This window comes from Pleurodeles waltl, chromosome 6 (genome assembly GCF_031143425.1).
Source record: "Pleurodeles waltl isolate 20211129_DDA chromosome 6, aPleWal1.hap1.20221129, whole genome shotgun sequence".
NCBI lineage: Eukaryota > Metazoa > Chordata > Amphibia > Caudata > Salamandridae > Pleurodeles > Pleurodeles waltl.
In genome coordinates this window covers 616,826,750-616,850,164 of record NC_090445.1, presented here as the reverse complement: position 1 = coordinate 616,850,164, position 23,415 = coordinate 616,826,750, and the positions used below count along the sequence as shown (strand labels likewise).

The 23,415-nt window shown below is 44.7% G+C and overlaps 1 protein-coding gene across 1 annotated transcript in view; it reads left to right on the top strand.

The window, feature by feature from the left end:
- LGR6 (leucine rich repeat containing G protein-coupled receptor 6) overlaps positions 1 to 23,415 on the top strand; it is a 404,113-nt gene that overhangs the window by 347,965 nt on the left and 32,733 nt on the right. Inside the window, exons 9-12 of the mRNA XM_069238930.1 lie at positions 350 to 421; positions 2,423 to 2,491; positions 4,133 to 4,204; positions 7,712 to 7,777. Of these exons, the coding sequence (XP_069095031.1) occupies positions 350 to 421; positions 2,423 to 2,491; positions 4,133 to 4,204; positions 7,712 to 7,777 (279 nt within the window). The remainder of the gene's footprint in view (positions 1 to 349; positions 422 to 2,422; positions 2,492 to 4,132; positions 4,205 to 7,711; positions 7,778 to 23,415) is intronic.

The following is a 23,415-nucleotide window of genomic DNA, read 5'->3' as shown; positions in this document are numbered from 1 at the left end:
TTTGGTTCATTAGAAGGAACTTTTCCAAAGGAAGCTCTGCTGGCCATGTGTCTGCAGCATGTGGCTTAAATCTACACCACCACTTGCAGATGTTCTAGATTCAGTGCAGTGGTGGTCTACACCATGCATTTAGGGTTATGGTTGTTCTCGATTTCATGCCTCTCTTCATGTAGTGTTGGTGGATCATGCAGTCCTTTTGACACATTTGTCATTGTCTATCCGCTGTATGTGTGTAAGTCATGGACTGTCCATTTTCGAGGACATGTTCTTTATGTCTCTGTACGTATGTATACCATGCTTTCTCCCATATTAAAATGTCTCTAACTTTCTCATAAATCTTTATTTGCAGCCATTTTTATGACAATCCCATTCAATTTGTTGGACAGTCTGCATTCCAGTACTTACCAAAACTTCACACTCTGTAAGTCTTGTATTTCTTTATTGAATTTATAATGTGCACGCAATAGCACGTGGTTGGCTGCACTAATTTGGATATAGATGCAACCTTTTGAGATAGCCATGTAGCTCATAAGGGCTGTGGCAGCAGATGATATTGTCCCTTTATCTGAAGATAGGTTTTACAGCAGGTGGACAAATGAGGGACTTGTCTCTTTGAAAAACAACGTGTTAGGTAACGGATGAGAACGAATTCCTGGGAGTCTCGTGTGACATCTTTTGAAGATTTGCAATAAAAACAAAATAATGGAAGTTTTGCTTGAATTAATCTCAGCCACTAGCAGTCACTCCTGTCGCATTCCAGACCATTTTCACACACTGTGCCACCCTAGATAGTCCCCAGCCATATGCAAATCAGCCTTAGTCCAGCTCCAATATAAACAGCTCAGCTGAAATTGCCAAGCCATATCCCTTTCAGATTGAAACAAGCAAACTTAGACTTGTGAAGCCAACTTAACCTTTCACAGTAAGGAACAGATTAAGGGGGTCATTCTGACCCCGCGGGCGGCGGAAGCCGCCCGCCTGGCGGGAACCGCCAGAAGACCGTAGCGCGGTCAAAAGACCGCAGCAGTCATTCTGACTTTCCCGCTGGGCTGGCGGGCGACTGCCAAAAGGCCGCCCGCCCGCCCAGCGGGAAAGCCCCAGCAACGAGGAAGCCGGCTCCGAATGGAGCCGGCGGAGTTGCTGGTGTGGGACGGGTGCAGTTGCACCCGTCGCGATTTTCAGTGTCTGCCAAGCAGACACTGAAAATCTTAATGGGGCCCTGTTAGGGGGCCCCTGCAGTGCCCATGCCAGTGGCATGGGCACGGCAGGGGCCCCCAGGGGCCCCACGACACCCGTTCCCGCCATCCTGTTTCTGGCGGTGAAAACCGCCAGAAACAGGATGGCGGGAAGGGGGTCGGAATCCCCATGGCGGCGCTGCTTGCAGCGCCGCCGTGGAGGATTCCCTGGGGCAGCGGGAAACCGGCGGGAAACCGCCGGTTTCCCTTTTCTGAAGCACCGCCAGCCTGTTGGCGGTGCTTCCGCGGTCGTTGGCCCTGGCGGTCCATGACCGCCAGGGTCAGAATGACCCCCTAAGTCCTATGGCACTGCGAGAAAGGGGCCCACATCCGGCATCCCTGTCACATTTAGAGCATCTACTGGAACAAACAAATGCTTGAATTAAACTTTCACTCACGGTGCCTCTCTAGAAAGACAACGTCTGTATGCAAATCAGCCTTGGTCTTGCTTCATTAGGAACAGTCCATCCCAAATTGCCAAGCAAGGTCCCCTCCAGGTGGAGACAAACAGTATGTTGTTGATTGTTACTTGAAGAGTTGGCATGGATGTTCATGTTTCCATCCAGTGGGGTGGTCACTGATCAACATTACAGGTAAACTGAGAAATAAACAGACATGAGACAGAAACAATTGGATGAGCCAGGGGCCACTTTTACTGAAATAGTAACAGCGTGTTGTTTCTGCATCCTCTCATACCATATGGTTGCCCACCTTCCTACTCCATCATCTTGCTTTGTTTCTTCAATTTTTACATTACTAAGCAGTGCCGGCTGCATGTGGGCGGTGTGTACTATCCAGTCTTGGTATCGTAATCCAACGGAAGACAAGTTAGATACATCAATCTCTGTTAAATATAAAATGGGCTCACTGAGGGAAGAGCCGAAGGGCAGCAGTGAGGTAGGAATGCAAAATGTATCAAACACATTGTGCATTTACTAAATGAGCAGACATGTAATTGAAGTGAGGTATGCAATGTTGCCTTTATAGTATATTTTTTGTCTGCATAGTGGCAATTTCAGGGAGATCTGCTTGAGCTCTTTTGACTGTGTTGTTCTGACTGTTCTGACTATTATTAGGGTTCTCTCATATCGTCCATATAAGTGATGTTAACCAACTTTATTTCTAGCTTATTATTTTCTTTTAGAAAGACAAATTACAGATTATCCTTTGTCAATTTTCAACTGCAGGTCATTGAATGGAGCTACAGATATCAAGGTGTTCCCAGACCTCAAAGGGACAACAAGTCTCGAAATACTGTACGTACCCCCATTCTTTAGTTCCGCAACTTCCCACACTTCTTATTTAAGCCTTTTATTCTTTGAACCTCTTCCCATCTATCTCTTCATCAATATCTGAATCCAAATTTCAGTATCTGTCCCATATTTAAATCGCACACTACTATTGTTTTGTGTCCTCTGCATGCAATATTGTTGTTTGTAATACTTAATACAATGCTGCATAATTAAGTTTCAATTTAGACTGAACGCACAGTGAGCAAAGGGTGTAATAGGTCAGAGCATCTGATATGTCATTATCACTCCCCTGTCATTTTTATAGGATGATGTCCACAACAAGACTTAATTGCCCTTTGTCCAAACCAATCTGGCCTGCTTTGCTCAGATAAGTAGCTAACATAGAAATATATTCCTCAGGTGACTCCGTGATTACTCTGCAACTGTTGCATTCATACATTTTCTCTCTTGAAATACCAATAGTGCAGCTCTGTAAATACTCGCTGCAAGTTTACTCTGAGTAAGTTCCACTCCTTTTTTAAGTTGAACGCGCAAGCGCTTTGACCTGCTGCTAGTATTGTGGGCCTTTAACTACACCCACCTCATACCCATCACTTTCACTCGTTCTTGGGCCTGCCTTTCAAAAATCCCTTGATGTTATTGGTAATTGCTTTACATTTGTCCCGCCTTGAGGTGGTTTTTGTTACTGCCTTGCAGACTCACGCTGTTACATGGATAATTGAACATTTGCCAATATACTTTAGCGTGGGTGAACTATTTTTTTCTTTTGACTCTCCCCTTTCTGCTGCATGGCAGCCATGGCCCTCACAGTGCTCACGACATCAACAGCGCAAACTCCATTGGTGTTATTGTAGCGCTGGTCACATTATTCACACTGTTACCTAACCAGAGTCATTTCTTTTGGCTCTCCCCTTCACGCTCCATAGCTTTCCCAAAAACACTTAGAATTGATAAATGCTTTACTAAAAAACACAGAAATCCACAACGCGGCTCTCCTGGCACAGTGGGAGAGTGGATACTACAATATTCACTGCACTCAGGAATAGTCACCCCATTATGCTTTGTAAGCATTTTTTTTTTCACAACATATTTGCCCATAACTCACCCTGTGGTGGTCCTAGGACAATTGGACCAAAAAATTCATCACAACGCACTCTTTCTGTTTAGGTCATCTCTGGGTCCCCACACTAGGTCAGTGGGGACCCCAAAATAATAATCCCTCTAACCATTCAATCCCTTTTTAAGCTCTCTTATGGCTAGAACTTTTGTTTTATAGCTTGGAGTAGTTTGTGTTCTAAGGGCCTTAGTACTATAATAGGCTTGCTATGCCTGAAAATGTGTAAGGCACTAGGCTTTCTAAGGGCTAAATATATAGTTGCACTACATTACTCTGTGCCCTTCTATATTCATGTGGCAATGCCATCTGATGGTGAGGTGGTGAAAGTGGTATTCTATTGGAATTAACATGTAAGATTTAAATTAGGATGCTAAATGGTAACATTCTCATTTTTGGCTGCAGATAGAGGAAGAAAGTAAATGGAAGTATTTTAATTATATGCATGGCCACAAGAATTATGTGATAGGAAAAGTCCAAATTATGAGGCAAGGGTTGATCATTTTTTATTTCTCGATCATCTTAACTAGGACTCTGACACAGACTGGAATCAGTTTTCTGCCCATGGAAATGTGCCAGCAGCTACCCAACCTGCGGGTCCTGTGAGTAAATTCAGTGCTCCTCGCTGTCCACAAACTTGATCTTTAGTTTTGAAGTAGTATGTTGGAAAGATATCATGCCAATATATGCTAGGATATTGTTCCCACAATAAAATGGAAGGTGTAGATATTAACCCCAAGAAACTGTATTGAACAATAGGATAGCTCAGCTACAACCATACGAACATAGAGTATGTTAATCTTTTTTTGGACGTTGGGTGAAAAGAAGCCAAAATATGTCTTGCAGTTGGGGCCAGGAACTTAAAGATTCTGTAGCTTGCAGTGGTTTTAAAATATCGCTTCCAACTCATAAGGATACTTAGGGCCATATTTGAGAGTCCCCTAGTGCCACAGGAGCGTCACTTTTAGTGACGCTGTGATGGCGCTATGCACTGCACTGTATTTACAAGGTGGCATTAAGCCACTTTTTGTGGCTTAACGCCACCTTGTGAATACGGCCCCTTCACACAAAGCACTTTGCGTGGAAGAGGCGTGCAATGGTTCTTGCTGTGGGTGTGCCACAGCAACACCCATTGCATTTTGATGCTGCCCCAGATTCATGACTTTTCGTAAACCTGAGGCAGTGTCAAAATCTAACGCCACCCTAAGGGGTGGCGTTAGCAGGGTGCAATGAGGTGAAATGCTTTCATTTCTCCTTGTTTTTTGCTCTTTCTATGTGTGCGCATCCTTGCGTTTTGAAAATTATTGTTCGTGATGCTGACAAATATGGCGCAGCGCCATGGCATCATCATTTTTTGTTAAATCTGGCCCTTAATGTGGCTCCTGTGCTCATGTCGTTCTCTCAAAGCTGTGTAGCCGGGCTGCGATGCTTATAATACTGTTTGACGGTTCTGGCTTATCTTAAACCATTAAAACTGAAAACTGAGAGACAAAGTATTCCCACTAGCACCACTCTGACTCTAATATGTTTTATCATTGAAGTCACTTACTTCCAAAAGCTTAATCATGGGAGTGTTAAAATGTTAATTAAACGGGAAATGCTCTAACATTTGTAGACATGGAATTATATGCTTTTGTCACCCAAAAAGGAAATAAACTACTGCTGATATCAGCCAATAGGCACCCGCTGAATCTGACAAATGACCAGCAATCAAAATATCAACACTCATCATTCTCAGTGATTTGGAGACTCAATGATACCGTTATCTGGTCTTTCCTTCCTTGTCCTACAAAAATACAATAAATATGAAGGAGAACTATTGCATACTGATTTTCTACATTCCGAGGTCAGGTAGCAAATTCTTAACATAAATGATGTCGCTGTATTACATATACTTCATGTTGGCCCCAACTAGCATATTTCCTCTCGTTCCATTTGAGCACTTCCACCTTCTGGACATTGTGTGCTTGACATAAGTGTTACACTTCATGGAAGAGAGGTTCTGCAGGTCTCATTCCAGTCGAAGGCTTTCCGCTTACTAGCATTACTTTTGAGTAGAAACCAAATCATTACTGCACATTGTATTCAATTATTACCAATTTACATTTTATCAGATTTCGTCAGATTCCGTTCCCCCATAAAATTCTGTCACACCAAATTCATCCAACTCAAAGTCTAACAGATTACATTCCATCCGAATTCAGTAAAATTGAAGTAGGTATAACTACAGCCGATTGCATTACATTGTTTCTAAGTCCCAGCAGGTTGCTGTTTAGCAAATGATATTTTAGAAGGTTATATTAGATTACATTTTAGTATATGTTTTCAGATTAAATTCTAGTATATCGCAATGTAGAACATAGAATTCAAGCATAATTGATCCTGTTCATAACATTCATTTTGTGACAAACCACGCCTGGAGATTTTTACTCCATCTAAATTCTATCCATTCTGCATCTTTTCATTATGGCACAGTGTGTTTTCGGTTCTGTTGGCTTGCTTTCTTTTTGCCATATAGGTCTCATTTAGTACAGCAACCATGTCATATGTGAGTGCAAATAAAATTTCTGATTCATAGAATTAAGATGTGTGGACATTGAATTGCATATCGATCTGGCAATAGGAGAAAATCGACAAGGTGGATTGACTTTTTTTATAGTTTTAAGTTTTAGATAGCATTGAATATAGGTATCCAAGCCGACAGGAAAGAGGCTGGTCAATGGGAATGCTAGAAATGTAAAGGTAATGCATATTTCCCTTAACGGTAAGGCCCAGATTTAAGACAAGTGGTGCTTCATGTCATGTCATCATTTTTGCGGGACCCTAACACCCTCCTTGCATACATTATGCCCGGCGCAGGCATAATGTGACGCAAGGGTTTACAAAGTGGCAAAATGCGTGCATTGCGCCACATTATAAATATGGCTCTGTGTTTTTTCCTCACTAACGCCACATTAGCGTAAAAAAATTACACTAATGTGGCGATAGTTTGCAGTAAGCCCTTCTTAACTTTGGGCCTAAGTGTTTGGCTAATTATCAAGTGATGGGCTAGGGGAACATGTATATACCCACAAGTTTTCTATTTTAAATGGAATCCAGGTTTTCTCCTGCAATGCCTGTATGAATCTCCAGAAATTATTAAATCTATGCAAATCGTTTGCATAGCTTTATGAATCATAGATTTTCTCCTTTTAGAAGATCCTGTCATGCCGGTGAAACCCACTACAACTAATATTTCGTTCCATGCCGACATGCTACTGCAGATTTCCTGCCTCGATTTATTTTTCTTGGACATGTGCACTTGTTTTCAGTCTCTTGGATTGATTAGGCTAAAACTGTACCAGGGAACAATTAGTTTTTTTTCAGAAATCATGGATGCTCTTTTATCAGATCAAATCTGTCTGCTGGAAATACAAATTTAGATAGGAGTGCAGAGTTTTTAAAACAAAAAAGCTGCAATGTTATTAATTATGTATAGGATCAATAGGTGATGCCTCGCTTTGGATCCACTGCTCCGCTCCCTTCGTATCCGTGTAGTTCAAGGAGATCACCTCTGACCCTGGCATAATTTTTTTCCTGTCATTACTATAGATACCTACCCGCTGAGATCACTAATCTCCTCTTTCATATTTTCCTTCCTCCTGTGTGGTATGTCCCTGGAGGTCACCTCTAACGCAGTCATATTTTCCTTCCTCCTGTGTGGTATGTCCCTGGAGATCACCTCTAACACAGTCATATTTTCCTTCCTCCTGTGTGGTAAGTCCCTGGAGGTCGCCTCTAACACAGTCATGTTTGCCTGCCTGCCTTGGAGCGCCGCCCCTAGAGGTCACATCACTGCTGCCACATATTTTTATCTTCATCAGGGAGCTGCCACTGGAGGTATCTTCTCTTCATGCATGTTACTGGAGACTCTGACCCAAGAGGTCTGTGGTCACTCCTATTCTCGCACCTCTGCCCTGCTCTTCAGAGGCCTAACTCTCTGTCTCCTTCCCATACCTTCCTTCTCCTCTTGCTTGGAGACTATCAGGCTTCCGAATAAAGATTGTAAGTTAAGTGTTGCACTGTCTTTACTACTTCATTTAAAGGCTAACTCTGTTGTCTTTCTTTAGGGAACTTTCACACAATCAGATCGAGGACCTACCGAGTTTGCACCGGTGCCAGAGGCTGGAAGAAATGTAAGTGCCTGATTTAGGAGCGGGAATAGTTTATGGGGAATACATAAAAGGATCCTGCCTTCTTTAGATTAGGGCTTTAGGGGGTGGTAAGCAATTCTGCATCGAGCATCTAACAGGTCTTTTTGGCTAACATAATTCACTGTGTTATTAAAGGGTTTTGAAGATCCCGTTTTATGAGATTTACAAATGTCACGTGTTGCTCTCCGCTACCTTCTTTATTTCCGGGCTTGCTTTCCGAATGTCTCAGTGCATTCCTATTAGCCACAGCCAAATCGAGGTAATATGGTCTCAGTGGCATGAGAAGGAGTACAGCAGGCTTGATTCTTCTCAGCATTTTTGAGGGCACGATGTCTTTCATTGGATCAGCATCGGTAGAAGCTTTAGTAAATTTCCTGACTAAGGATCATGAGTCTAAATTTCTGTAAGCTTGTTATCTTTCAGCCATCCAATTACCACCATGCATTGTAGGGGCTCGTAATGCTTGCTTGAAAAGTTAACACGGACTATGAAAAAACTCAATTGGCAGGATAAGTTAAGATCCTTTTTTGTTTGAAATGCAAACCAAAAAATCAAAGATCACTTTAATGCTGCAAGTCGAAAACAAGTAAAAAGTTCACACTTCATAAAGAAAAAATATGTGTTTTTTTTTATTTCCCATCCATTTCTCTCTTTATCTACCAGCTGTAAGGAAATACCTCCTTGGCATGGTTACCCACTGACTTTTTGCCTTTGCTGATGCCAAGTTATGATTTGAAAGTGTGCTGAGGCCTGCTAACCAGGTCCCAGCACCAGTGTTCTTTCCCTAAAACTGTACCTTTGTCTCCACAATTGGCACACCATGGCATCCAGGTAAGTCCCTTGTAACTGGTACCCCTGGTACCAAGGGCCCTGATGCCAGGGAAGGTCTCTAAGGGCTACAGCATGTCTTATGCCACCCTGGAGACCCCTCACTCAGCACAGACACACTGCTTGCCAGCTTGTGTGTGCTAGTTGGGAGAAAATGACTAAGTCGACATGGCACTCCCCTCAGGGTGCCATGGCAACCTCACACTGCCTATGGCATAGATAAGTCACCCCTCTAGCAGGCCTTACAGCCCTAAGGCAGGGTGCACTATACCATAGGTGAGGGCATAGGTGCATGAGCATTATGCCCCTACAGTGTCTAAGCAGAACCTTAGACATTGTAAGTGCAGGGTAGCCATAAGAGTATATGGTCTGGGAGTCTGTCATGCACGAACTCCACAGCACCATAATGGCTACACTGCAAACTGGGAAGTTTGGTATCAAACTTCTCAGCATAATAAATGCACACTGATGCCAGTGTACATTTTATTGTGAAATACACCCCAGAGGGCATCTTAGAGATGCCCCCTGAAAACATACCCGACTTCCAGTGTGGGCTGACTAGTTTTGCCAGCCTGCCACACACCAGACATGTTGCTGGCCACATGGGGAGAGTGCCTTTGTCACTCTGTGGCTAGTAACAAAGCCTGTACTGGGTGGAGGTGCTTCTCACCTCCCCTTGCAGAAACTGTAACACCTGGCGGTGAGCCTCAAAGGCTCACCCCCTTTGTTTCTACGCCACAGGGCATTCCAGCTAGGGGAGATGCCCGCCCCCTCCGGCCACGGCCCCACTTTTGGCAGCAAGGCCGGAGGAGATAATGAGAAAAACAAGGAGGAGTCACTGGCCAGTTAGGACAACCCCTAAGGTGCCCTGAGCTGAGGTGACTCTGACTTTTAGAAATCCTCCATCTTGCAGATGGAGGATTCCCCCAATAGGATTAGGGAAGTGCCCCCCTCCCCTCAGGGAGGAGGCACAAAGAGGGTGTAGCCACCCTCAGGGCTAGTAGCCATTGGCTACTAACCCCCCAGACCTAAACACACCCCTAAATTGAGTATTTAGGGGCCCCCAGAACCAAGCAAGAGAGATTCCTGCAACCTGAAGATGAAGAAGGACTGCTGACCTAAAGCCCTGCAGAGAAGACGGAGACACCAACTGCATTAGCCCCAGCCCTACCGTCCTGTCTCCCCACTTCGAGAAAAACTGCAACAGCGACGCATCCCCAGCGACCCCAGGGTCCAGCGACCTCCGAAGCCTCAGAGGACTACCCTGCATCTAAAAGGACCAAGAAACTCCCGAGGACAGCGGCCCTGTCCAACAAAGACTGAAACTTGCAACAAAGAAACAACTTTTAAAGGACTCCACGTTTCCCGCCGGAAGCGTGAGACTTTCCACTCTGCATCCGACGCCCGCGGCTCAACCTGCGGAGAAACAACACTACAGGGAGGACTCCCCGGTGACTGCGAGCCCGTGAGTAGCCAGAGTTAACCCCCCGGAGCCCCCACAGCGACCCCTGCAGAGGGAATCCAGAGGCTCCCCCTGACCGCGACTGCCTGCTTCAAAGAACCCGACACTGCACCCGCAGCCCCCAGGACCTGAAGGATCGACCTCCAGTGAAGAAGTGACCCCCAGGTGGCCCTCTCCCTTGCCCAGGTGGTGGCTACCCAGAGGAGCCCCCCCCTCCCCCTTGCCTGCCTGCTTCGTTGAAGAGACCCCTGGGTCTCCCCTTGAAAACAATTGCAAACCCGACGCCTGTTTGCACACTGCACCCGGCCGCCCCCGTGCAGCTGAGGGTGTACTTTCTGTGCTGACTTATGTCCCCCCCGGTGCGCTACAAAACCCCCCCTGGTCTGCCCTCCGAAGTCGCGGGTACTTACCTGCTGGCAGACTGGAACCGGGGCACCCCCTTTTCCATTGAAGCCTATGCGTTTTGGGCACCACTTTGACCTCTGCACCTGACCGGCCCTGAGCTGCTGGTGTGGTAACTTGGGGTTGCCCTGAACCCCCAATGGTGGGCTACCCTGGACCCAACTTTGAACTCTGTAGGTGGTTTACTTACCTGCAAAAATAACCAATACTTACCTCCCCCAGGAACTGTTGAAAATTGCAGTGTGTCTAGTTTTAAAATAGCTTATTGCCATTTTTGCTAAAACTGTACATGATATTGTGTGGATTCAAAGTTCCTAAGATACCTGAGTGAAATACCTTTCATTTGAAGTATTACTTGTAAATCTTGAACCTGTGGTTCTTAAATATTTTTCTATATAAAAACCTATTGGCCCAGAATTGTCTTTGAGTGAGTGTTCCTCATTTATTGCCTGTGTGTGTACAACAAATGCTTAACACTACCCTCTGATAAGTCTACTGCTCGACCACACTACCACAAAATAGAGAATTTGAATTATCTCTTTTTGCCACTATCTTACCTCTAAGGGGAACCCTTGGACTCTGTGCACACTATTTCTTACTTTGAAATAGTACATACAGAGCCAACTTCCTACACCAGCCAAATAATTATTTGATGTAGGACACTGTCTGAACTTGTTGGCTTTCCAACCACAGAACCTAGCCTTCGGAACTTGCAGTCTTGATCTTACATTATAAGCTGAGATGTAAAAATCCAAGTATGCTAATTCCTGCTGACTAAAACTCACTTCTAGCGTGTGCCTGTCTCAGAGTTGTGTGTATCTGTGTGTGTATTTTTGTGTTATTTGTGACCATGGGTGTCTTGCAATTGAAATCTACTCACAAATATATTCCGGCCCCTGCAAACAAGTTATTCAAATGTATTCTAAAGAAATGGTGACAGCTTTTGCTGTGTGTTTGTCAGAGCTATTGCTTCTAACACATCATATATGCAAAGAGTGGGCTTAGGGTCAGCCTCTACTTCATGATTGGATGGGTTTGTTTTCTGTTTTTCTTCCCTGTTCCTGAAACGATAGCTTTCCTCCCTGCTCTTGTGTTTGTCCCACTCAGGAGTATTTAGGTCTCACAGTGTTATGACTAGATGAGTTGTTTTCTTCTATTGCTGACTTCAAGGGAATCTTTGTTTTTATTTCAAAGGAATATTCCATGAAAGTGAATGTGTTGCCTTCTAACCCCTCCTGTTCTTTCTCCTCACCTCATGCACTCTTTTTTTGGCTTCCGCCAATCTGCTCCCCATCCCACTCCCTGTTTTTTTTTTTTTTCTTGCTCTCTTCCCTGCGCACTCCATTTGCTCATCCCTGTGCACTTTCTTTTGTGATAGCTATTTTGCCTTTTTTGCCAATTCTGAGCATTCTTTTTATTCTTTATTGGAACCTACCAATCTCTGATGTGCCTGCAGTGTGCTGCTCTGGGGTCTTCAGGGTTGCATAAAAAAGAACCTTATAGTCCAGGGCCCATATTTATACTTTTTTTGCGCCGTATTTGTGTCAATTTATGATGCAAAAGCGGCGCAAACTTTTTGCTACTGTCTAATTTAGAGATGAGCACAACAACAGCTGTTTACTAATTCAATATACATTAAAAATAACAAATACCTGCCATCCGAGCCGTTCCTATAGCACTGGGGGTCTGGAATAGTCTGAACTGTCACACTTGTAAGAAAGTGATGGTTAGTAGTCATGTTGAGATTGACATTGGCCGCACTGGCAAGGGCAATGGGTGAGGCGACCTGCAGTGGCCTCCTGACGCGGGCCCTGGCACGTATGTTTTTTGCAAGCACTGCTGACCACTGGCAGTCGCTCATGGTAGCACTTGAACCCATAGTTCTTTTGGTCACCATGCTGCCTCACAGACTATGGGCCTGATTCAGATTGAGGCTGGCGGCTCGCGGGAACCGCCATATGGCCGCTCCGCGGTCGAAAGACCGCGGAGGCCATTCAGGCTTTCCCGCTGGGCTGGCGGGTGACCGCCAGAAGGCCGCCCGCCAGCCCAGCGGGAAACCCCTCCCCACGAGGAAGCCGGCTCCGAATGGAGCCGGCGGAGTGGGTATGTGCGACGGGTGCAGTGGCACCCGTCGCGTATTTCAGTGTCTGCATAGCAGACACTGAAATACATAGTGGGGCCCTCTTACGGGGGCCCCTGCAGTGCCCATGCCATTGGCATGGGCACTGCAGGGGCCCCCAGGGGCCCCACGGCACCCCCTACCGCCATCCTGTTCCTGGCGGGAGACCCGCCAGGAACAGGATGGCGGTAGGGGGTGTCAGGATCCCCATGGCGGCGGAGCGCGCTCCGCCGCCATGGGGGATTCACACGGGCAGCGGAAAACCGGCGGGAGACTGACGGTTTTCCGCATCTGACCGCGGCCGAACCGCCGCGGTCAGAATGCCCTGCGGGGCACTGACCCCCAATATTCCTTGAAATTTTGCCATTTTTTAAAACGTGGGTGGGAATATAATTTTCCTAGTGTCATCCTTTAAAAATGTCCTAAAATGATTTATTAGACCATTCCACCTAATGTAACTTTTCTTTGAATGCTGTGTATAAGTGCTAGTTCGAATCATTAGTTATAAGTGTAAAGTGTATATCCCAGTATTGCAATGTATCTGCCATCTTGTTCATTCACGGTTTGAATTTTGAGTGGAGTTCAGTATTAATTGTGCAAAAACCTTTCTGATAGTTAGTACACTGGTCCGTGTTTCAGAATTGTGTTATTTTGTTTTACTTATTTTTAAATTTTAATTTTGTAGTGTATTCACTTGTGTGGCCTCGTGGTCTTTTCGGAGTAGTCAGCCCCTTCGGACGGTTCAGGGGCGCTACCCGACCGCGTTTTAGGTGGCCCAATGTTAACTGTGCGGTGAGTGATTTCGAAGATAGCACTTGTAGATATTTGTGGTAATATTATTTTGTGGTTTTTGGAAAGCTCAACATCAGATGTTTACATAGCCTCTTGACGCTGCTTTAGTTACGCCTTTCTTGTAATATATATTTACCTTTAGATAAGTAAAATAGTATATTCATTTATCCAGTGGCAAGGATTACAGTCACTACGAGCTGGTTGGGGCTTTCAATCTTCTGAGTCTGCAGTAAAAAAATAACTTTTATTTGTTATTCTTAAAATAAGGAATCTGCAATACAAAACTATAAAGACGCAGTTTAACCACCTGTTGTTGTGCAATCTTAGACTAGCTTAGGGCCATTTTGTCTCTCTTGAGTGAAGTTGCAACTGTGTCCCCACCTGTTCCCCACCTCATGTGATGCTGTTGGCACATGTGCACCAGGTGTAACTCTGTCTCTGAAGACCTCCACCCTACCACGCCCATCCCGTTGACATTGTGCCTATCAGCCAACCACTGTTCTCTTGCTGTGCCACCCCGGTACCCCATTAGAAATTTAAATAAAGATTTACCATGCATTGGTAAAGCCAATAGGTCTCGCATTTCAATAGTGCAATTTGCACTAGCGCTGGGAAGCCCTCTGGCAGCCGTGCGCTTTACAAATTCCAAAAATAGAAATAGTATTACCTGACCTTTTGGCTATGCCAATATTTTGTGCTTATGCTGTACTTCATTGGCACAAATAAATGCTTATCTGCTGGTGAAAAAGCTGTGGGAGTTATGTTTTCTTTCTTACATTAACTTCATTATAAATAGAACTTACTAACACAGAGAGTGTTTACATTATCCTCCATCTTTCATCAATGTCCCAGTACATCACACGGCAATTGCTGCTGCTCTTTCATGTTTTAAATAAAGAATTGTGAGATTCACACTAATAAGTAGAGAGTGTCCCCCTAGACTTTTCCTCCATGTACCTATCTGAGGACATTCCAACTGTCCCATGCTACTGCTATGCAATGTATCAATTAGCATGCTCAAATACACCGTGAGAATTACTGAAATCCAATGTAATAGTACCATGAGAGAATCTCTGAAGGTATTCTGTGGTAAAATGTTTATCGTGCTTGTCCCTTCTTGGTGCATGTCCGGCGAATCATATACTTGTGTAGAATGTATGAAAGTCTTTGTCAAGAGTCCTATAAAAGGACATGTAATTTTCTGTACAACAGAGCCCACTATTCTCCATTTTTAGAAGACAAATTTATGACAGCTTTCATATGGAATTTTACTGAGGTATTTGCACTTATGATTTGAATGCTTTGCTGCTGAACTTATTGTTTGTCTGTCATTCTTATAAGAATCTTTCAGCCTTCATTAGTGAATTTGATTAACCTGCAATAGTGACGGATCCAAACGAGGAAAACCAAAGTTCGTATAGGGACTTGACCACACTTAGGCTTAGCTTTTAGCGAGCCTCTTGGCTAAGATCATTTAGGATATGTTTGCGTGCCAACAGCAGCATCTGTGAAAAAGTGAATTGTTGCATACACATGCATGTGTCATCATACTTGTGTAAGTATGGATCCTTATGTTATGGGGCCCTAGTGTGATTGCATCTGCATGCACATACATCATGATGTTGCTTCAATTAGTTTTTTTGTTTTAATTACTGTTCCAAGCTGGTGGGTACCTATCCTAGTGAGGAAAATGAATAAGGAGCAACCCGGTGGGCAACTGTAGCTGCCAAACTACAAGAAAGAATAAAGTAATAATAAAAATAATAAAAAAAAGACAACTCCGTCTTATAGAGCTACAACCAACAAAGAGCAACTTGGCACCTAGACAGTTGTGACACTGAGATATCGATAATGGTGTAAATACAAAATTCTCTTTCAGTCTAAACACTGTGTGTAGAAAGCAGGTCTTACAACAGGCTTCAAGTACATGCACACTAGAAAAGTAATATTTAGTTGTTTAGCGGAGGCAGGAAGTTCTTTAGAAATAATTTGTGATTAAAGTGGTATAGTAACAACCCACTTAACACCTGCTTGGTTGAAGGCAGTTCTGTTATATCCCATTTAGGGTGAAAATATATGAGCTCTTTAATTTATGGTGATTTGCAGTTCTTCGGAAAGCTTGAATAAAAATTCAGTTCTTTGAAAATACTCCCAATACGATAAGAGCCTCTCTTAAGGAGACTTGTTATACGAAGTTATCAGAGCATTGTAAGTGGTGTGGGTCTTTCGCCACACTGCTGCCCCTGATTGGGGATCTTTATGTCCTTTTGCAGCTGCCGCGTTGATGCAGAGTTTGGGCACAGAGGAAGGTTTTGTTAGGGTGCCTCGCAGAAGCTGAATACAGAAGAGCATTTGTGGAGGCTGGCTTGCACCCAATATAATATATTTGCTTTGTGTTGACTGTGTTGTTTACTGTTCTAACTCAAATTTCATAAACATTGTGAAAGTAACCACCATTTTAAAACAAAAAAACACACACATTTTTAGGTTATACTTAATGGACCTAAGTATGACTTGCACCGCCATACCCCGACTTCAAGGGCTAAAGATATTTGGCAACCCTTAAGTGGTTGTTTGTTAACTTCAAACAGTGACAGTACCAATGGTGATGCCAGCTGAATATATAGGCCTTGCTTACCAGGCTTCCTGCATAGATTAATGTGTTATGCTACTGCCCCGCAATGCAGATCGCCCTTATTTCCCATTAAACCATGCCATTGTCGACTCCCATGGCCATTTGTATTTGCTTTCCACCCCGCTCATTGTTATTGTTCACTGCAAGTGGTTACTCCTGCTTTGTACTAGAAATTTTGCTTTGCATGTACAGATCTAGTTTTTGTGTTTTTTCTCAGGTGCAAAATAGAAAATTATGTTTGAAGAAAAACACTTGCACCACCATTGATCTCATATGTCATCATTGATGTAATATGTTAGGTCATAAACAGTGCATTATCGCGATGCAAGTTATACTTAGGTCAGTTATGTATAACTGGTGGATATCATTGTATTTTGTTTGTTTTAAAACTCGTTTTTCATTAATGGAAGACATATGTGTAACTCCACTTTAACCTTTGTGATTTTTCAGTAATTTTCAGAGGAATTTTTTATCGTAAATTTAAATCCTACTTACTTACGTATAACTTCACTTTAACCTTTGTTTTTTCTGTGACATTCTAAAGTTTTTTTTTCAATGTAAATTTAAATCATCCTACTTTATTTACCTATACATCTACTTTAACATTTTTTTCCTGTGGATTTTTTTAGATTTTTTAGCATAAAGGAAAATCTTCTAATGATATGTCTGGGGCAAATCGCCACTATGGTTACTCTTCTGCCGTGCATGGAATGGAGTTGGTTGCAGGCCCAGCATCCAACCCCCTACAGGCAGTCAAGTACCTATGAGAGGCCAACAGCCCACAGACTTCCACCCTGCATTCTTCCATTTTTGTTTATTTTCAAACCTGCAGGGTCGCGGCAAGCCCCCCAAAATATTTTTGATTTAGCAACCCCCCTGTTCCCCCCCCACATGGGCTATAGGATCAGGGTATCCCTACCCTGCTACCTTCCATTTTTTTTTTTTTTACATTTATTTATCAGGACCTGGGGACCAAGTCTCCAAGTCCAATAAAGGAGGCCGCAACATTTCGCCTCATGTTGAAGCCAGCCAATAACTTCTGGATGGCCGTTTTCAGTGCTTACCCTGCCACCCATCAGCTATGTTGAAAGAGAGCTGTGAGGTCTTTCTAGTCTGGTTCATTTTCAGCCTATTTCAGCACTTGCTAACCCAGCTAGCCTCCAGCTTTCCCTTCCTTTGCACTGCTGGCTTAATCCCTGGCTTTCTTGCACGTTATCTGCTCTCCCATCTTGCTGGGAAGCCGTCTGTCCGATTTAGCACTGGGTAAATATTATTAACCAAATGTGCTCTTTGACCACCCGCAATTATCTTCATTTACACCTTAGTTTGATTTTCTTCCCCGTAACTAATCTAGTGATACCAAACACATTTCCATCACCCCAACCCCACCACAAAACAAGAGGACTATCCTCTTAAAGTCGGTTTTGATTTCAGCTGAGTTTCATCAATGGCTGTGAAATCCTGACGTATTTAGTTAGGACACTTAGGCCCTCATTATGAACACAGCAGTCAAAACCGCCGTGTTCATGCTGGCGGTCTCACTACTGACCGCCAGCGCCCCCGGAACCCCACCAGCCATATAAAGAACATTCCTGTGGGCCGGCGGGCAGAAACACTGTTTCTGCCCACCGGCCCACAGGAATGCCTGGCCAGGACATTGACGGCAGCTCCACATGGAGCCGCCGCCAATGCCTTTGTGCGGCGGGTGCAGCTGCACCCGTCATGCAGATCACTGCCGACCTGCGAGATGGGGCACCTGCACTGCCCAGGGAAAGGCTGGAGGCTAAGGGATCATTATCCGAGGGGCAGCACCGTTGCCCTGTCAGATAATGATACCGACCGCCACCAGGCTGCCTGACGGAGGTAGCCTGGAGGTGAGTGAGGGCCGCCTATGGCAGCCCTCCATGGGTACATTAAGTGGCAGTGTGGCCCGCCATGCTGGCTGGCGGGTTTTCCCGCCACCGCCGGCATGGCGGGCCACACCGCCAAGATCATAATGACCACCTTAATATTACCTGTGTGTTGTTTAAACCTATAACTTTGAATGAATACATATCATCTGAAGCACGTCCTTTCTCTTCAACAAAACCAACGCACTCCTAGTTGCTTCTAAACACTGTTTTGTTACTGGTTTTAGCTCCTGTTTTTAATATTTTTTCTTCCGTTACTAATATATCCTGTCTGCCTCTTCCTCCAGACTCCTTGCAGCAGTGCAGCTATCACTAGTGCACTAAGTGGAGAGGCACAGGGTCCCAGTGGTATTGGGGACTCCTGTACCCCAAATTATGGTTGCCTTTTATTTCCAAACCATAAGAGAATGGGGTGGGGCAGTCTTCATGCTTGCATCAGGGCCCAACATTCTTGGCATGCTACTGCTCAACACCACGTGGCTCGGAAGCAGTGATAACAAGCATTTGCAATGCAATAGTTCTCGCATTTGCTTGAGCTATTGCCACTGTAAATTCATAACTGGACTTTTTTTGCCACATAAATTGGTCAACCTTGTCATTTTAACTCCTGTCATGGGACTGCCACAGTGGTAAAAGCATGGCCGCTGCTGGAATAGCACCGAGACAGCTGTAGTGGCAAATTATGGCACCCATATGGTTAAAATTGTAAAAATGCATGATACAAATGCCATACACTTTACAGTATAAACTCTTTCAGATTCAGTAGCAAAACCCACTCCTCCCAATGTTATCCAATTAGAAGGTCGCTGACTAAAAAGGGTTCACACTCCAATGAGGAGAAAGGGAGGGCTCACTGGGTTTTCCGTTCTGGCTCAACCCGCTATTCTTCGGACACAGTTAAAATGGAAACATTTTAGAGCACTGCAGTGCGAACATGTTAGAGGAATATATATATATATATATTTTGCTTCTGCTAAGTAGTTGGCCAGCACCCAACAAGTCATGGATGAGGCATTCTGGGAAAGTTAAGCTTCCAAAAATGGGAAAACGCCAGCCCTAGTAGCGCATTTCCCCGGTTTAAACCCCTTGGCAACTTTTAGGAATTGACTGGACTTTACCGAGTGAAAAAGCACACACACAACATTAAGCAGATGTCAGCTTCAAAATTTCACAAAATGCTATACAATGTGCTTACTGCTCAAGCCCTGCAGCTTTATGGTGGTGACAATGCAGTTGATGCATTGTCACCTGCATTCGTTTTCAGAGTGACCTGTAACACACAACTCTCTGCAGCAAGTACATTAAAACCCACTAAGCTGTCTGAATTGTCTTTCTTTTTTTTTTATAAATGGCTGAATAATCACAATTACAGCCGCAGTCAAGCATTTGCCATAAATAAGTAGTGTGACGGACTTTGTCAAAATAAACTGGTTTAAAAGATGCCACCTTAAATCACCTTAAAGGGTAAATTTGAAAATAGACACAGTTCCCAGTCCTTACATACATAAATGAATCAGTAAATATACTAAGCATGGTTATATAAATATTTCCATGAAGTGTATAAATTGCTTTGAATGAGAAATAAAGGGGTTGCCTGCCCCATGGGGTAAGAATCTGAGGTTATAAGGACAGTACTGGTTTTGGCATTAAGAGGTAGGGATGACCCTAATCAGTTCTTTTTTAACCCATGAGATAAGTCTGCAAGTTAATGTGTCTAAAAGAGAAATCTGTGTACAACCTGAAGGTTTCAGGTTAAAAACCACTGTATATGTCACTGGTGCAATACACTTGCTATAGAGGTCTGTGCGTAACCTGCAGGTCAGTGGCTTAAAATCATAGTAACATAGCTCAGTGGGTCAACGGCCTCGCAGCAGATATCTCAATGTAAACTGAAGGCCGCACGTAAAATTCCACCACATTCATTGCTCGGTGGTCCAAAGCACTTGCTGCAGAGCTCGGAGTGTAACATGCAGGTTACAGATTTGATTCGTAGTAACATAGCTCAGTGGGTCAACACACTCACTGCAGAGATGTGTGTGTCACATGAAGAGCACAGGTAAAATTCCACCATATATTCATTAGTCAGTGGTTCAATGCACTTGCTGCAGAGATCAGAGTGTAAAGCGCAGGTCACAGGGTTGACTCCTAGTAACATAGCTGAGTGGGCCAATGCACTTGCTGCAGAGATCTTTGTATATCCTGCAGGCCAAAAGTGTGATTCCATGTAACATTCCTCACATGTGATAAACCTGTGGTGGATGGAGAGAGGTTGAGTTGGTCAGACTGATAGCTTTGGTAGTTCGCAGCTGCCCCAACCACCCCTGAGCCCATGCGATCATTACGAGTGATGACCTTGCTCTGGCTCATACAGCGGGTCTGTGGCAGAGGATCGACAGTGGCTCAGTTATTTTGTTATCTCCATTACACTGCTCGGGTCTCTGCAAGGGGTTTATCTTACAGCAGACGAATGAGGGAAACAACGAGAGAGAGGAAGATAATGAGAAGGAAAGAAATGATGAAGAACGTGGGAATGTCACGAGGCAGAGTGGACAAATGCAATGGAGAAGTGGATCAAAACGAGCTAGATATACAGTATATGTGTGTGTAGACGGGGACAGATTGAGAACATCAGAGAAAGGCCAAGAGAAAGGGAGATGAAAGTGGTCAGTGAGAGAGAAAACAAGAGCTTATAAATGAGCGAAAAAGAATGAAAAGACGGCAGCAAGAGGGTTTCTCTCTCTGTCTTCACCGTTTGTCTCTGTTTTATAGAAAAAAAGAGGGAATCAAATAGCCCCAGGAACCTCGAAAAGGCAGAAAATCCACCCAGCTACGACGAGGAGACTGGAAGTAAATGAGACATGGGAGAAACAGATTAAGAGAGAGATGGAAGGGCAGATGTACGAGACAGAGCGAGAGAAAGAGAGAGGCAGACCGTGTGAGAGACAGCACAAGAGAGAGAGGCAGTCAGTGCTTGAAAGGGATACGAGGGATACAGACAGTGTGAGAGACAGAGACAGAGGGAGGCAGACAGTGTGAGAGAAAGAGAGGGGGAGGCAGACAGTGTGAGAGACAGCGAGAGAAAGGGAGGCAGACAGCGCTTGAAAGCGAGAGAGAGAGAGGGAGGCAGACTGTGAGAGAAAGAGAGAGGGAGGCAGACAGTGCTTGAAAGCGAGAGAGAGAGAGAGAGGCAGACTGTGAGAGAGAGAGAGAGAGAGAGAGAGAGAGAGAGGCAGACAGTGCTTGAAAGAGAGAGAGAGGGAGGCAGACTGTGAGAGAGAGAGAGAGAGAGAGGCAGACTGTGAGAGAGAGCGAGAGAGAGAGAGACGCAGACAGTGCTTGAAAGAGAGAGAGAGAGAGGCAGACTGTGAGAGAGAGCGAGAGAGAGAGAGGCAGACAGTGCTTGAAAGAGAGAGAGAGGGAGGCAGACTGTGAGAGAGAGCGAGAGAGAGAGGAGGAGGCAGACAGTGTGAGAGACAGCGCAAGAGAGAGGGAGGGAGACAGTGTGAGAGACAGAGCGAGACAGAGAGGGAGGCAGACAGCGTGCTTGAAAGAGAGGGAGAGGAAGAGAGAGAAAGAACTACAGCCAGAGAGAGGCAGACAGTGTGTGAGACAGAGAGAGAGGAAGGCAGATAGGGTAAGAGAGTGAGAGAGAAGGAGGCAGACTCAGAGAGAGAGAGCATGTAAAACAGAGAGGGAGCTAGATGAAGAGAGAGTGAGAGACAGAGAGGGGGGCAAGCAGAGGGGCAGACTGTGCAGGAGTGAGAGAGAGTGTGACAGTGACAGAGAGAGAGAGGGATGCAAATAGAGAGAGCGAGAGACAGAGAGAGAATAGCTATACAGAGTGAGAGATAGAAAGAGAGAGAGAGAGAGAGAGAAAGAAAGAGAGAGAGAGAGAGAAAGAAAGAGAGAGAGAGAAAGAGAGAGAGAGAGAGATTACCTACTGCATAGACGTGAGACATATTTATACAGCCTCTCCATCCCACGATGTTGTGTCTCTTGACCGACTCCAGGAGCTTCTCGCCTTGCGCCCGGAGAGGCCGAGCCAATTAGTTAATGTAGACTGACCCTTGCAGGACGCAATGGCGCCTGGATGTACTGAGACAGTGCGCATGCCAGCTGTGCCCCCTATGTGCCCCCCCCAACCACTGCGAGTGCGGCAGGCACGGTGTTAGAAATGAGGACAGTTGCTGTCCACTGTTCCTCTGCCCTCTCGTTTAATTATGGCTTTTCAAAGTGAATTAGGAAGCTCTGGGGGCAGTCCCGCTGTCTGCGCGCTCTACCAGCTCTGCCCTTGGACAGTGCCAGGCCGCAGCACGGCTCTCAGGATACGGGGCCAGTGGCACCCTCTCCCGGATGCCCCCTAGCCCAGTGACCTGCTAGCATGGTTCTCATTTAATGCCTTTCTGTCAATATGATGCTTCAGCTGTCTCTGCGTGGCAGAGGGGCTGGTGTGTGAGGGGGCATAGGGTCTAATCTGTTTGCGCTCTTCAGACTTCATGCTGAGACCCCCACTCCCTTAATAATAATGTTAAGCCCCCTCAAAATGGTGTAGAATTATCTCAGGCTTAATACAGCAATGTTAACTTAGCAAGCAAGCTGGTGCTTAGCGGAGCTTGATGCCACAAGCCTCGAATCGATGCAGCTAGCAAAGTCGATATTTGGTAGCATTGTCATTTAATATGAATAAATACATGTAGGCAGTGCTAGAATTGAAAAAAACATATCCTGGGAATCCATAAACTGGGGGCAAGTTTGGCAGAGACAAGGAGGTGAAGTCATGAGGGGAGGAGCTTTAAAAGCTAAGTCAACTTATACATGTATATGTTATGCTACAAGAATTTTGCTTCTGCTAAGAAGTTGGCCAGCAGCCAACAAGCCATGGATGAGGCATTCTGGCAAAGTAAAGCTTCCCAAAAGTTGAAAGCACCAGCCAGAGCAGCCCAATTCCCTATTTGAAAGTGAGGCGGACAGAGGGTCCTGCTGTTGCCATAGCAACGGCAGGCTATCAGAGTGGCGGCCTTGTAATGTGCCGAGCTTCGTTTGAGAGCGGGAAATAAGTGTTCATGAAAAAGGCAATGCAAAAGATTAAGGCCCATATTTATACTTTTTTTACGCCGCAGTTGCATCATTTTTTGCCGCACAAGCGGTGCAAACGTACAAAATATAATGGTATTTTGTAAGTTTGCGCCGCTTTTGTGTAAAAAAACTATGCAAATGCGGCGCAAAAATAATATAACTATGGGCCTTAGTCCTTTCTGTGAAGTCTGTTTTCAAACAATCGATGGGCTCATATTGCCGCGAGGGGAAAGGTTTACGGCTTGGATTAAAAGCAAAACCAAAAGTTAATTGTCATCTTTTGACAACAGCACCCAGGAGCAAAAACACAAAAAAAGCTCCAATGAAGTTAGCAGAGCTGAATGAAGACGATTAATGGCCACCAATAAGGATAAGCAATGCCCTATGTGTGATGTT